The sequence below is a fragment of the Salvelinus sp. IW2-2015 genome, linkage group LG8 (genome assembly GCF_002910315.2).
Source record: "Salvelinus sp. IW2-2015 linkage group LG8, ASM291031v2, whole genome shotgun sequence".
NCBI classification, from domain to species: Eukaryota; Metazoa; Chordata; class Actinopteri; order Salmoniformes; family Salmonidae; genus Salvelinus; species Salvelinus sp. IW2-2015.
In genome coordinates, this window is record NC_036848.1 from 46,707,539 (window position 1) to 46,722,700 (window position 15,162).

The 15,162-nt window shown below is 50.8% G+C and overlaps 1 protein-coding gene and 1 long non-coding RNA gene across 3 annotated transcripts in view; one reads left to right on the forward strand and one right to left on the reverse strand.

Moving 5' to 3' along the window:
* The window catches only part of LOC111968047 (uncharacterized), a 99,881-nt gene that overhangs the window by 54,278 nt on the left and 30,441 nt on the right, over positions 1–15,162 (forward strand). The gene's annotated exons all lie outside the window — the stretch shown is intronic.
* The window catches only part of srbd1 (S1 RNA binding domain 1), a 107,379-nt gene that overhangs the window by 6,857 nt on the left and 85,360 nt on the right, over positions 1–15,162 (reverse strand). For both annotated transcript variants that reach the window (XM_023993569.2, XM_023993570.2), the window contains exons 17-19: positions 11,228–11,334; positions 9,910–10,086; positions 8,648–8,800 (exon numbers count right to left, since the gene is read on the reverse strand). In XM_023993569.2, the coding sequence (XP_023849337.1) occupies positions 8,648–8,800; positions 9,910–10,086; positions 11,228–11,334 (437 nt within the window). The remainder of the gene's footprint in view (positions 1–8,647; positions 8,801–9,909; positions 10,087–11,227; positions 11,335–15,162) is intronic.

The following is a 15,162-nucleotide window of genomic DNA, read 5'->3' on the forward strand; positions in this document are numbered from 1 at the left end:
TCCTCTGGGTGGTGGTAATGAGAACCAGGGGTGACGGGCCAGAGCGCTGGACGAGGCCCAGTGAGTACCCCTCCACCTCCCTCCCCGCTCTGGGTGGTGGTACTGAGAACCAGGGGTGACGGGCCAGAGCGCTGGACGAGGCCCAGTGAGTACGCCCTCTCCACCTCTCCTCTCCCTCTGGGTGGTGGTACTGAGAAACCAGGGGTGACGGGCCAGAGTGCTGGACGAGCCCAGTGAGTACCCTCTCACCTCTCCTCTCCCTCTGGGTGGTGGTACTGAGAACCAGGGGTGACGGGCCAGAGTGCTGGACGAGGCCCAGTGAGTACCCTCTCCACCTCTCCTCTCCCTCTGTGGTGGTGGTACTGAGGAACCAGGGGTGACGGGCCAGAGCGCTGGACGAGGCCCAGTGAGTACCCTCTCACCTCTCCTCCCCTCTGGGTGTGGTACTGAGAACCAGGGGTGACGGGCCAGAGCGCTGGACGAGGCCCAGTGAGTACCCTCTCCACCTCTCCTCTCCCTCTGGGTGGTGGTACTGAGAACCAGGGGTGACGGGCCAGAGCGCTGGACGAGGCCAGTGAGTACCTCTCCACCCTCCTCTCCCTCTGTGGGGTGGGTAATGAGAACCAGGGGTGACGGGCCAGAGTGCTGGACGAGGCCCAGTGAGTACGCCTCTCCACCTCTCCTCCCCTCTGGGTGGTGGGTAATGAGAACCAGGGGTGACGGGCCAGAGCGCTGGACGAGGCCCAGTGAGTACCCTCTCCACCTCTCCTCTCCCTCTGGGTGGTGTAATGAGAACCAGGGGTGACGGGCCAGAGTGCTGGACGAGGCCCAGTGAGTACCCTCTCACCTCTCCTCCCCCTCTGGGTGGTGGTACTGAGAACCAGGGTGACGGGCCAGAGTGCTGGACGAGGCCCAGTGAGTACCCTCTCCACCTCTCCTCCTCCTCTGGGTGGTGGTACTGAGAACCAGGGGTGACGGCCAGAGCTGCTGGACGAGGCCCAGTGAGTACCCTCTCCACCTCTCCTCTCCCCCTGGGTGGTGGTACTGAGAACCAGGGGTGACGGGCCAGAGTGCTGGACGAGGCCCAGTGAGTACCCTCCTCTCCTCTCCCTCTGGGTGGTGGTAATGAGAACCAGGGTGACGGGCCAGAGCTGCTGGACGAGGACCAGTGAGTACCCTCTCCACCTCTCCTCTCCCTCTGGGTGGTGGTACTGAGAACCAGAGGGTGACGGGCCAGAGCGCTGGACGAGGCCCAGTGAGTACCCTCTCCACCTCTCCTCTCCTCTGGGTGGTGTAATGAGAACCAGGGGTGACGGGCCAGAGCGCTGGACGAGGCCCAGTGAGTACCCTCTCCTTCCTCTCCCTCTGGGTGGTGGTAATGAGAACCAGGGGTGACGGGCCAGAGCGCTGGACGAGGCCCAGTGAGACCCCTCTCCACCTCTCCCTCCTCCTCTGGTGGTGGTGGTAATGAGAACCAGGGGTGACGGGCCAGAGTGCTGGACGAGGCCCAGTGAGTACCCTCTCCCTCTCCTCTCCCTCTGGGTGGTGGTATGAGAACCAGGGGTGACGGGCCAGAGCGCTGGACGAGGCCCAGTGAGTACCCTCTCCACCTCTCTCTCCCTCTGGGTGGTGGTACTGAGAACCAGGGGTGACGGGCCAGAGTGCTGGACGAGGCCCAGTGAGTACCCTCTCCTCTCCCTCTGGGTGGTGGTACTGAGAACCAGGGGTGACGGGCCAGAGCGCTTGGACGAGGCCCAGTGAGTACCCTCTCCACCTCTCCTCCCCCTCTGGGTGGTGGTAATGAGAACCAGGGGTGACGGGCCAGAGCGCTGGACGAGGCCCAGTGAGTACCCTCTCCACCTCTCTCTCCCTCTGGGTGTGGTAGTATGAGAACCAGGGGTGACGGGCCAGAGCGCTGGACGAGGCCCAGTGAGTACCCTCTCACCTCTCCTCTCCCTCTGGGTGGTGGTAATGAGAACCAGGGGTGACGGGCCAGAGCGCTGGACGAGGCCCAGTGAGTACCCTCTCACCTCTCCCTCTCCCTCTGGGTGGTGGAGTATGAGAACCAGGGGTGACGGGCCAGAGCGCTGGACGAGGCCCAGTGAGTACCCTCTCACCTCTCCTCTCCCTCTGGGTGGTGTAATGAGAACACAGGGGTGACGGGCCAGAGCGCTGGACGAGGCCCAGTGAGTACCCTCTCCACCTCTCCTCCCTCTGGGTGGTGGTAATGAGAACCAGGGGTGACGGGCCAGAGCCTGGACGAGGCCCAGTGAGTACCCTCTCCACCTCTCCTCCCCTCTGGGTGGTGGTAATGAGAACCAGGGGTGACGGGCCAGAGCGCTGGACGAAGCCCAGTGAGTACCCTCTCCACCTCTCCTCTCCCTCTGGGTGGTGGTAATGAGAACCAGGGGTGACGGGCAGAGCGCTGGACGAGGCCCAGTGAGTACCCTTCCTCTCCTCCTCCCTCTGGGTGGTGGTAATGAGAACCAGGGGTGACGGGCCAGAGCGCTGGACGAGGCCCAGTGAGTACCCTCTCCACCTCTCCTCCCCTCTGGGTGGTGGTAATGAGAACCAGGGGTGACGGGCCAGAGGCTGGACGAGGCCCAGTGAGTACCCTCTCCACCTCTCCTCTCCCTCTGGGTGTGGTAATGAGAACCAGGGGTGACGGGCCAGAGCGCTGGACGAGGCCCAGTGAGTACCCTCTCCACCTCTCCTCTCCCTCTGGGTGGTGTAATGAGAACCAGGGGTGACGGGCCAGAGGCTGGACGAGGCCCAGTGAGTACCCTCTCCACCTCTCCTCTCCCTCTGGGTGGTGGGTACTGAGAACCAGGGGTGACGGGCCAGAGGCTGGACGAGGCCCAGTGGAGTACCCCTCCACCTCTCCTCCCCCTCGGGTGGTGGTTACTGAGAACCAGGGGTGACGGGCCAGAGCGTGGACGAGGCCAGTGAGACCCTCTCCACCTCTCTCTCCCTCTGGGTGTGGTACTGAGAACCAGGGGTGACGGGCCAGAGTGCTGGACGAGGCCCAGTGAGTACCCTCTCCACCTCTCCTCTCCTCTGGGTGGTGGTAATGAGAACCAGGGGGTGACGGGCCAGAGCCTGGACGAGGCCCAGTGAGTACCCTCCTCCACCTCTCCTCTCCCTCTGGGTGGTGGTATGAGAACCAGGGGTGACGGGCCAGAGCGCGACGAGGCCCAGTGAGTACCCTCTCCACCTCTCCTCTCCCTCTGGGTGGTGGTACTGAGAACCAGGGGTGACGGGCCAGAGTGCTGGACGAGGCCCAGTGAGTACCCTCTCCACCTCTCCTCCCCTCTGGGTGGTGGTACTGAGAACCAGGGGTGACGGGCCAGAGTGCTGGACGAGGCCAGTGAGTACCCTCTCCACCTCTCCTCTCCCTCTGTGGTGGTGGTACTGAGAACCAGGGGTGACGGCCAGAGTGCTGGACGAGGCCCAGTGAGTACCCTCTCCACCTCTCCTCTCCCTCTGGTGGTGTACTGAGAACCAGGGGTGACGGGCCAGAGCGCTGGACGAGGCCCAGTGAGTACCCTCTCCCCTCTCCTCTCCCTCTGGGTGGTGGTAATGAGAACCAGGGGTGACGGGCCAGAGTGCTGGACGAGGCCCAGTGAGTACCCTCTCCACCTCTCCTCTCCCTCTGGGTGGTGGTACTGAGAACCAGGGGTGACGGGCCAGAGGCTGGACGAGGCCCAGTGAGTACCCTCTCCACCTCTCCTCTCCCTCTGGGGTGGTAATGAGAACCAGGGGTGACGGGCCAGAGGCTGGACGAGGCCAGTGAGTACCCTCTCCCCTCTCCTCCCCCTCTGTGGTGGTGGTAATGAGAACCAGGGGTGACGGGCCAGAGGCTGGACGAGGCCCAGTGAGTACCCACCTCTCCTCTCCCTCTGGGTTGGTGGTAATGAGAACCAGGGGTGACGGGCCAGGGAGTGCTGGACGAGGCCCAGTGAGTACCCTCTCCACCTCTCCTTCCCTCTGGGTGGTGGTAATGAGAACCAGGGGTGACGGGCCAGACGCTGGACGAGGCCCAGTGAGTACCCTCTCACCTCTCCCTCTCCCTCTGGGTGGTGGTACTGAGAACCAGGGGTGACGGGCCAGAGTGCTGGACGAGGCCCAGTGAGTACCCTCCCACCTCTCCTTCTCCCTCTGGGTGGTGGGTACTGAGAACCAGGGGTGACGGGCCAGAGCGCTGGACGAGGCCCAGTGAGTACCCTCTCCACCTCTCCTCTCCCTCTGGGTGGTGTACTGAGAACCAGGGGTGACGGGCCAGAGCGCTGGACGAGGCCCAGTGAGTACCCTCTCCACCTCTCCTCTCCCTCTGGGTGGTGTAATGAGAACCAGGGGTGACGGGCCAGAGCGCTGGACGAGGCCAGTGAGTACCCTCTCCACCCGCCTCTCCTGTCTGGGTGGTACTGGAGAACCAGGGGTAACGGCCAGGAGCGCTTCGGACAGAGGCCCGTGAGTACCCTCATCCACTCTCCTTCTCCCTCTGGTTGTGTGGTACTGTGAGAACCGCAGGGTGGGACGGGCCAGAGTGCTGGACGAGGCCCAGTGAGTACCCTCTGTCCACCGCTCCTCTCCCTCTGGGGTGGTTGGTAATGAGAAAGCCAGGGTGACGGGCCAGAGTGCTGACGAGGGCCAGTGAAGTACCCTCTTCCACCGTCTCCTCTCGCCTCTGGGTGTCGGTAATGAGAACCAGGGGTGACGGGCCAGAGCGCTGGACGAGGCCCAAGGCTACACACAGAGAGAGGCTGGGTGGGCCTCAGCATAGAGCCTGTCCAGATCCACCTCGAAGGAGTTAAGAGAGTTGACCCAGTCTATTACACAGCCAGCCAAGTGGGCTCTCAATCATCACTTCTGTACCGCATACTGTACAGTAGGTGAATATTTTTGATAATATTTATATTTTAGTCATTTAGCAGACGCMCTTATTCGGAGCGACTAACAGGAGCGATTAGGGTTAAGTGCCTTTCTCAAGGGCATATCGCAAGATTTTTCACCTAGTTGGCTCGGGGATTCAAACCAGCAATCTTTCAGTTAATGGTCCAACACTCTTAACTGCTAGGCTACCTGCTGCCCCAATTGATACAGTGTACTGCACTGTTAAGGAGAGCCTGCAAGTAAGCATTACATTGTGCCGTTTACACCCTGTATCCTGTGCACGTAACAAATAAACTTTGATTTGATTTGTGGACTGAAGATCTGACACTAAACATCTATGACTGACACTACACGCATTACTTTTACTGGGGTAGATGATTCCCCGTAATTGTCTCATTATGTTCATTGCAACTCTAAAGTACACTATGTACTGCAAATAGTCTACTCTAAAATCCAGTTCTATGCATCCACACTATTCAATGCAGACAGCAGGCCATTGTGGATGGATGACTGTGTGTGAGTTTGGTTATATCTCTCTCTGTGTGTGTGTGTGTGTGTGTGTGTGTGTATTAGTCGTTCCCAGCGGTGTGGCTGAGGGTATCAGGTTCATCACATTAGAGCAACAGGATCCTCCATTACTGCCTGCTGGCCCACGCCTCACACATCAGCTGTAATGCAACAGTATCAGCCCCCAAAACCCAATAAAGGCTGCCACACGCCCGCTAGGATCAAATGTGGGATTGATTTAAGACTCTGTCCTCCCCCATACACTGTACCAGGATCTGTGATATGTGTTAAAGGGAGGAACAGCGTAGCTTTTTAATATAACGCTCAAAGTCACTGGGAGATTTACCTTAAAACCTGTTTTCATTTACAGTAACGGCTGAGCAGATAAGATTTCACTAACATCAAACAATGAGGAACTGTTAAAAGGAGGTTCCAAGTATTTGCTTATCTGGCCTCTGAATTGTACTGCCAGTACGTGTGTGTGAGAGAGGGGTAGAGGGAGAGATCGGGGAAGAGAGGGGAGGGTGCCAGAGAGGAAAAGAGGGATGTGTCTGTGAGCTGTGTCCAAATGGGTTACAGATTGTTGGGAATCTCTCATGCTTGTCAGTGTCATTATAAAGCCATCGTTCAGACAGACGCCGTGTTCGCTTCATTAGTCTCAAGCCATTCCTCCAGCTCTGGACACAACCAGGGCTCTAGGGCTGGCTAACCCACATAGTGCGCCACACAATATTAGGAATAACCCAAATTCCCTAATTTACAAAATCATGACTTAAATTCTTCCAGTACTGAACAGCTGCACAGATTTTTCTGGGAAGAGAGAGACATCGCTGGCGAGCGAGAGCGAGAGAGCTAGTGGTCACGCATGGTCTAGTCAACCCATTCTGTCTGTATAATGACAATTGGCAATAAGAGACCAGCAGCATTAGGACCAGCAGCATTAAGAGGACCTCCTCCATTAGGACCAGCAGAATTAAGAGGACCTCCTCCATTAGGACCAGCAGCATTAAGAGAACCTCCTCCATTAGGACCAGCAGCATTAAGAGGACCTCCTCATTAGGACGCAGCAGCATTACTGAGGAACTCCTCCATTGGACCAGCAGACATTAAGAGGACCTCCTCCATTAGGACAGCAGCATTAAGAGAACCTCCTCCATTAGGACCAGCAGCATTAAGAGAACCTCCTCCATTAGGACCAGCAGCATTAAGAGACCTCCTCCATTAGGACCAGCAGATTAAGAGGACCTCCTCCATTAGGACCCAGCAGCATTAAGAGGACCTCCTCCATTAGGACCAGCAGCATTAAGAGGACCTCCTCCATTAGGACCAGCAGCATTAAGAGGACCTCCTCATTAGGACAGCAGCATTAAGAGACCTCCTCCATAGGACCAGCAGCATTTAAGAGACCTCCTCCATTAGGACCAGCAGCAATTAAGAGACCTCCTCCATTAGGACCAGCAGCATTAAGAGAACCTCCTCCATTAGGACCAGCAGCATTAAGAGAACCTCCTCCCATTAGGACCAGCAGCATTAAGAGGACCTCCTCCATTAGGACCAGCAGCATTAAGGAACCTCCTCCATTAGGACCAGCAGCATTAGAGAATCCTCCATTAGGACCAGCAGAATTAAGAGGACCTCCTCCATAGGACCAGCAGAATTAAGAGGACCTCCTCCATTAGGACAGCTAGCATTAAGAGGACCTCCTCCATTAGGACCAGCAGAATTAAGAGACCTCCTCCATTAGGACCAGCAGCCATTAAGAGAACCTCCTCCATTAGGACCAGCAGACATTAAGAGAGACCTCCTCCATTAAGGACAGCCAGCATTAGAGAACCTCCTCCATTAGGACCAGCACAATTAAGAGAACCTCCTGCCATTAGGAACAGCAAGCATTAAGAGAACCTCCTCCATTAGGACCCAGCAGCATTACGAGAATCTCCTTCCATTAGGACCCAGCAGCATTAAAGACCTCCTCCATTAGGACCCAGCAGCATTACGAGATCCTCCTCCTTAGACCAGCAGCATTAAGAGGACCTCCTCCATCAGGCCCAAGCAGCATTAAGAGAAACCTCCTCATTAGGGACCAGCAGCATTAAGAAGGACCCTCCTCCACCTTAGGACCAGCAGAAATTAAGAGGACCTCCTCCATTAGGACCAGCAGCAATTAAGAGGACCTCCTCCACAGAGACCCAGCAGCATTAAGAGAACCTCCTCCATTAGACCAGCAGCATTAAGAGGACCTCCTCCACGCAGGACCAGCAGCATTAAGAGGACACTCCTCCATAAGGACCAGCAGCATTAGAGAACCTCCTTCCATAAGGACCAGCAGCATTAAGAGAACCTCCTCCATTAGGACCAGCAGCGTTTGGTAACAATATAGAATTGTGATAATAGATAGAGTGAGGCTCTTCTGTCTAATTTTGTAGGAAATGAGGCTCTACAGAGAGAAATAAAACAAACAGAGGGGGGAAAGGTGTATGAGAGGGGGAATGAGAGAGAAAGAAAGGGAGTAAAGCAGGGAAGAGGGGTGGTTGTGAGAATATGACAGGGTGATTATTTGCCCTCTCCTAGTTGTAAGTGGTTTTGTTAAACCTCTAACCCCTATGGGCCCCTTTAATGATAGATCACTGAGGCAGAGAGACAACCCTATCTGTACACCACTTTTGGAGCAAAATGAGTCCTGTCTGATGAAGTTCTTTCTCTTTTCCACATGTAAAAATACATTCACGCTAGCAGTGAAAGGCACATCAACATGCTAAGAGCCAATGCTAAGTGTCAGGTTGATGTAGTCTAAACAGATTTGAGTGACTGCAGCTGGAGGGTCCAGCCCCATTCAGATAGACAGCCACCCAGCCACAGAGCTACAGAGCTGCAAAGCCCAGGGCAGATGCTCAATGTGCTTTTGATATCAGCACCAGCAGCGCTAACAATCACTTCTCACACAGCACAGCGCCACAGGGCCAGATGCTACCAAGATCCCCCTCACACACGACTACAAGCAGTAAACAGACGGAAACACACACGGAAACACACACACACACACGGAAACACACACACACACGGAAACACACACACACGGAAACACACACGTTTGGCTCCCATGTCTGGCCAAACCAAAACCAAAAAAACTGTAAGCAACCATCCCCCAATGCCCCCAGAAGTAGCCTACAAGCTGGGGTAAAATTGAAGCTCATGTTAGTTGGAACATGCTTTGGGGTGGCGGGTGGTGGTTGTAAGTAGTTCTCACCTCCTGGCCACAGCGTAGGACTCTGGGTGGATGCAGGTCTGGTCCAGAGGGTTGGGCAGGGTAGATACAGCAGCTGAGGCTTTGGTCTTTCCCTTCCCCTTGGCTGCAGGCTTCTCCTGGGCTGCTTGGGCTGAGTTACCCCCTGTTGCATCACTACCAACACAACACCACACTCACTGAGTAGAGGACGGGAGAGCATCTCAAACAAGTTTGGGTGCAATTCTATTTTCAATTTAGTAAATTCAAAGTCATGAATTGAAATATCCTCATAATAAAAATATAAATCATTTCAGTCAGCTCTCAGCTCTCAGTCTATGTCCATGGTGTAACTAATACACTTTTTCCCTTGAGTGGGTCAATCAGTGAACCTGTGAACTAGCTAGTGTATATTTCAATAGTTGCTCATATTGTTAATAAYAGCTTTGTGATTTCTGTCTGTAAATCAAAAGCGCTCTACAAATCAAATGTAATTTTTTATATATGGACAGAACAAGTTAGGTCTGACTACTAGGCTACCATTCTTTCAACATACCATGTCATTGGTGGACTAACTATTATGACATCATTAGCTGCCTACTGTTGACATACAGCAATATCAAGAGGACAGATCAACAACTGATTAATTATCACAGTCCTACTAATCTTTAACAGTCCAATATACATTTCTGTGAAGGAGGGTATTAGCGGAACAGCCCTCTGCCATGTCTGTTTCCATCCACGCAGTGACAGGCACTTAACTACCGCAACACCACACGTTTCCTTGCTCGTCAACGCGCTCTCGCCTACTACCGTTGGCTTAGTTGACTGGCTGTAGCTAACTACCTTTGTCATAATGATGCCTAAACTAAGGAGCTAACTACGAAATAATAGTGGTTATGTGCTTGACTATAATATACTATTTTGGAAAATGTATTTGGCAAACAGTTCTCCATTTTCCTCACACATTAGTGGTGTCTCCGGACAAAGTGGTGAACTGCCATCCAGCTCGAGGGAAGTGGAGGGAGGAAATACTACGTGGGCGGGCTGGAGCGGAGAGCTAAAGATTTGAGGTCCTCGCCAAAGTCCTCTGATTGGCTCAGCTCCAACTTCAGACGGTTGAGTCAAAAAACGCAAAGTGCCAACTAGAAGCCTATTGTTGCATATTTTAGGGTCGTTTTTAATACCAGCATACTTTGACCTCAAATTGCGAGCGTGGTATGCAAAATGCGTGCGGGTTGGCAGGTCTGATGCTGCTGTACCTGTGGTTGGTGGGTTGTGTGTACCTGTGGTTGTTGAGATGGTTTTGAGGGTTGATTCTGATGAAGCCGGCACATTGCTGGTAGCTCTTAGGGCCCAGGCCCTTCACCAGTCTCAGCTGATCTCTGTTCATGAAGGGCCCGTTCGTCTCCCTCCACTCTGCTATGCTCTTTGCACGCCCTGTATTCAGACCTGCCACGTGTCTGACACACAGACACACATGGGTTACTGCAGTAAAAACCACAGAACAACAGTAACACCATAGTTGGTAATTACACATCTCTCCATTAAGGACGAGGAGGAAGGGCAGCATAGTATTACTAGCAGGGAACATCATCAAGAGACTGTTGTTGTTGTTGTTACCTTCGCTCGGCCATTTGCTCACCTATTGGAGCATGTGACCTGGAAAACCACACCCTATTTTTCTTGGAAATCACAGCAATGTTTAGGAATAAATCTCTCCGGGTTTCCCTAAGACATACATGTTCTGTGTGTGTGTGACCTTTTCCATTCTCCAGACTACAGGCTTTGCTCTGGTGACCTCCAGTTTGCTAGTGCACTGGCAGTCCTCCCCGACAGACAGACAGGCCTAGTGTAAACATACAGTATGTCATCCCTCCTAAATAAAGGGCTAGTAATATTGAACACGTCCAGTGTGTCTGGGGCTCTGGAGCGTTGGGCAGGCCTGTCTGGGGCCCCTGTAAAAACCTCATTAACACCCAGGTAAACAGATGACCTGATCACTGCCTACTGCCTGGCCCTGCACCTTCATCTCATAAAAGACTTTCCCTTAGAAAAAGGTGTAATGGTGTGCTGTGTGTGTATAAAGAAAGAGAAGGGGGTCACTAGGAGATTTTGGAATGTAGTAATGACACCTTGAACACTAGTTTGTTGTTTTGTTGGTTAAGGCCAAGCGCCGAGTAAAACAAACATGCTGTAACTCTCTCCAAGCCTTTACAGAGGCAGACAAGGGGGGCGAGGGAGTGACTGTGTGTGTGTGTGAATGTGTTTTGGGAGTGTGAGTCTGCCTGTCAGCCAAGCACTGGGCGGCAGGTAGCGTAGCGGTTAGGTGCATTGGGCCAGTAACCGAAAGGTCGCTGGTGCGAATCCCGAGCAGACTATMTGAAGAATCTGCCGACCATAATTGCTCCTGTAAGTCGCTCTGGATAAGAGCGTCTGCAAAATGAAAATGTAAAATGTAAATTATTCCCTGTCAGGCCTGCCCGTCCCAGTCGGGCCAGAGTGGGAGACAGAGTGGGGCATTAGACTAAACAGTGCGCTGGCGGTCAGCACGTGTGTGTGAAGGCCATATTGTGACTGCTGAGGGAAATTATTCGGCCCTACCTCATCAGGGTCTCTGAGCAGATGTTGATGTCCACTCCCACGAAGCTCACACACTCCTGCACCACCCCATCCAGGGCTGCCTTCAGAGAGCTCTGGGAAACATCGTGCTGGAAAGAGTGATGGCAGCCATTACAACATGTGTCTCTCAAACAGCTAAAGCTACAGTATGCTAGCCCCCACACCATTACCCAGCACAAACTATCCCTCTACCCAGCCCAAACTATCCCTCTACCCAGCCCAAACTATCCCTCTACCCAGCCCAAACTATCCCTCTACCCAGCCCAAACTATCTACCCTCCTTTTCTACCTCAGCCAAATATGCTCCCACCATGCCCCACAAAACCTATGCCTCTACCGCCCAAAACTAACCTCTACCCCTCCAAACATGCTCATGATTTGACGACATTCCTCCTCTACCCCAGCCAAACTATCCTTCTCCCAGCCCAACTTCAATTCACCCGACGTCCACCCCACACTCACACCAACACCAAGATAGAAAAATACATTAACCAACACCCCCCCCGCTAAGCAATTGCTCCTTTGATAACTTCGGATACTCCGGACTCTCCACGCTAGCTTACACTCGATATACGGAAGGAGGAGGATAAAAGAGAGATGTAAGAGAGAGATCAGGGTGAGTAGTTAGTGTTGAAGATATTCCCTCTAGTTGGTGTGGGGCTGTTGCTTTGGCAAAGTGGGTGGGGTTATTATTCCTTGCCTGGTTGGCCCTTGTTGGGGTATAGTCCGACGGGGCCCAGTGTCTCCCCGACCCCTCCTGTCTCATAGCCCTGCAGTAATTTATGCAATTAGTTTAGTGTTGGGGTAAGGTCAGTCTGTTATATTCAGGAAAGTATTCTCTCTGTCTTAATCCGGTGCCGGTGAATTTAAGTATGCTCCCCTAATTTCTATCTTATCTTCTCTCTTTTTTTCTCTCTCAATCTCGTTCTCTTGGACCTGAGCCCTAGGACCATGCCTGGCTTGAATGACTCCTTGCTGTCCCCAGTCCACCTAGTTCCGTGCTCTGCTAGCTTCAGTTTCAACATGTTCTTGCCTGTGGCTATGGGAAACCTGACCTGTTCACGCGGACGTGCTACCTTGTAGCCTGCTGACACCTGCTTGTCATCTGATGAACGTTTGAACAATCTTCCGGCCATGGTACTGTTTAAATCCCACCCACACGCGAGAAGAGGAATGCCACCCTCAAGTGCCTGGTTTCCTTTTCTAGTTCTTCCACCTTTTTCCTTGTCCTTGCTAAGCAGAGTTTTATTCCTAGCACCTGCTTCTACAATCTACATTGCTTTGCTGTTTGGGGTTTCTTAGGTAACTGGGTTTCCTGTATAGCACATTGTGACATTCGGCTGATGTAAAATTGGGCTTCATAAATAAAATGTGATGATGATTGAGAGCTCACATGCAGCTGTGTATTCTCACCAGAAAACTATCGGTTTCAAACATTTATTGTTCCTCTTTGTTCTTTTCTATCATCGCTTGCGTGCTTTATTCCCACGGTCTAATAATACATATGATAATAGTATATATTAACATATTATTATATGGCAAAGAAAAAGGTTTGTGAACGCCTTTGGAATTATCTGGATTTCTTGGGCATACAATTGGTCATGACAATTAGATATTCATAATCTTCACTCTAAGTCAACATACAAACAGACTAACACAGTCTGTCTGAAAATAATACCACAAATTAATTATTTACATTTAAACATTCACAGTAGATGGGAAAAGTATGTGAGACCTAGAACTAATGCTTCTCCAAAGCGTAATTGGAGTCAAGGAGTCAGCTACCTGGAGTACAAATCCATTGAGCGAGAATTGGAGAATGTTGGTTAGAGCTGCCCCTGTGCGCCAAGTAATAAAACACTCACAAATAGAGTGTGCTAATTGCACAAGAAGCATGCCTGAGTGAACCATGCCTCAAACAAAAGGGAATCTCAGAAGACCCAAGATTTAAGAATTGTTCACTTGCATAAGCTTTGGAAAGTGTTACAAAAGTATTCTAAAAGCCTTGATGTTCATCAGTCCATGGTTAAGACCAAATTGTCTATAAATGGAGAAAAGTTCAGGCACTGTTGCTACTCTCCCTATGAGTGGCCGTACTTGCAAAAGATGACTGCAAGAGACCAGCGCAGAATAGCTCAATGAGGTAAGAACAATCTTGAGAGTGTCAGCTAAAGACTTAAGGAAATCTCTGGAAATGCTAAATCTCTGTTGACGAGTCCTATGATACGTAAAAATACTAAACCAAGAATGGTGTTCCATAGGGAGGGACACCACGGAAGAAGCCACTGCTGATCAAAAAAACATTGCTTCACCTCTGAAGTTCGTAAAAAAAGAGCATCTGGATGTATCCACAGGCGCTTCGGCAAATTATTCTGTGGACAGATGACACTACAAGTAGAGTTGTTTGGAAGGAACACACAACACTCATATGTGGAGAAAAAGGCAGCAGCAGCACCAACATCAGAAAAAACCTCATCCCAACTGTGTATGGGTGAGGGAGCATCATAGTTTGGACTGCTTTGGCTGCATCGGACATGGAAGAGCTTGCTCGGGGGGTTATTCCATTTATCAAGACAATTGCAGGAGAATAAGGCTATCTGTCCGCCATAGACCCAGCTCAACAGAAGTTGGTGTGAACGGACAAGCCCCAAAAACAAAAAAGTAATCAACAACAGAATGGCTTCAACAGAAGAAAATACACCTCTGGAGTGGCCCAGTCAAAAAGAGTCCTGACATCAACGCCGATTGAGATGCTCGTGGACATGACCTCAAAGAAAGCGGTTCACACCAGACAATCAATAATATATGCGAAACTGAAAACAGTTTTGGTAAAGAAGGAATGGGTCCAAAATTCTCCTGGCCGTTGTGCTATATGTCTGACCGCAACTACAGAAAACGTTTGGTTGAGGTTATTGCTGGCCAAAGTAGGGTCAACCAGTTATTAAACCAAAGGGTTCACTACTTTCCCACCCTGCACTGTCGATGTTTACACGGTGTTGTTCAATAAAGACAATGAAAACGTCTAATTGTTTGTGTGTTTTATTTAGTTTAAGCAGAACCTGTGGTTTGTCCATTGTTGTGACTTAAGATGAAGATCCACGATCAAAATTTTATTGGCCAATTTATGCAGGAGTCCAGGTATTATTTCCAAAGGTTCACATACTTTCTTGCACAGTGGCAGTGTATATAATATATATATATATATATATTTATATATATATAGTAATATAATATATAATATATATATATTTAAATATATATATATATATATAACAGTGGCAAGAAAAAGTTATTGAACCCTTTGCGAATTACCTGGACTTCTGCCTAAAATAATTGCAAAAGGGTTTTCTAAAATGATCCATTTTTTTAAAATGAATAAACTTGATAGCTAACAGAACGTGCCAGTTTGGAACACAGGAGTGATGAGTTGCTGATAAAATGACTGTATATAATATATATAATATATATATATATATCATCAATGTATAATGTTATGATATATACATATATCATATATATACCGTTCAAACAGTTTGGGATCACTTAGAAATGTCCTGTTTTGAAAGATAAAGCACATTTCTGTCGGCATTAAAATAACATCAAATTGATCAGAAATAACAGTGTAGACAGTGTTAATGTGTAAATTACTATTGTAATCTGGAAACAGCTGAATTTTAAATGGAATATCTACAGAGGCCCAATTATCAAGCATCCATCTACTCCTGTGGTTGGCATCACTTGTGTTAGCTAATCTAAGTTTATCAATTTTTAAAGCTTAATTCGATCAATTAAGAAAACCCTTTTGGCAATTATGTTAGCACAGCTGAAAACTGTTGTTCTGATTAAAGAAGCAAGAATAACTGTCCTTCTTTAGACTAGCTTGAGTATCTGGAGCGTCGGCATTTGTGGTTCGATTA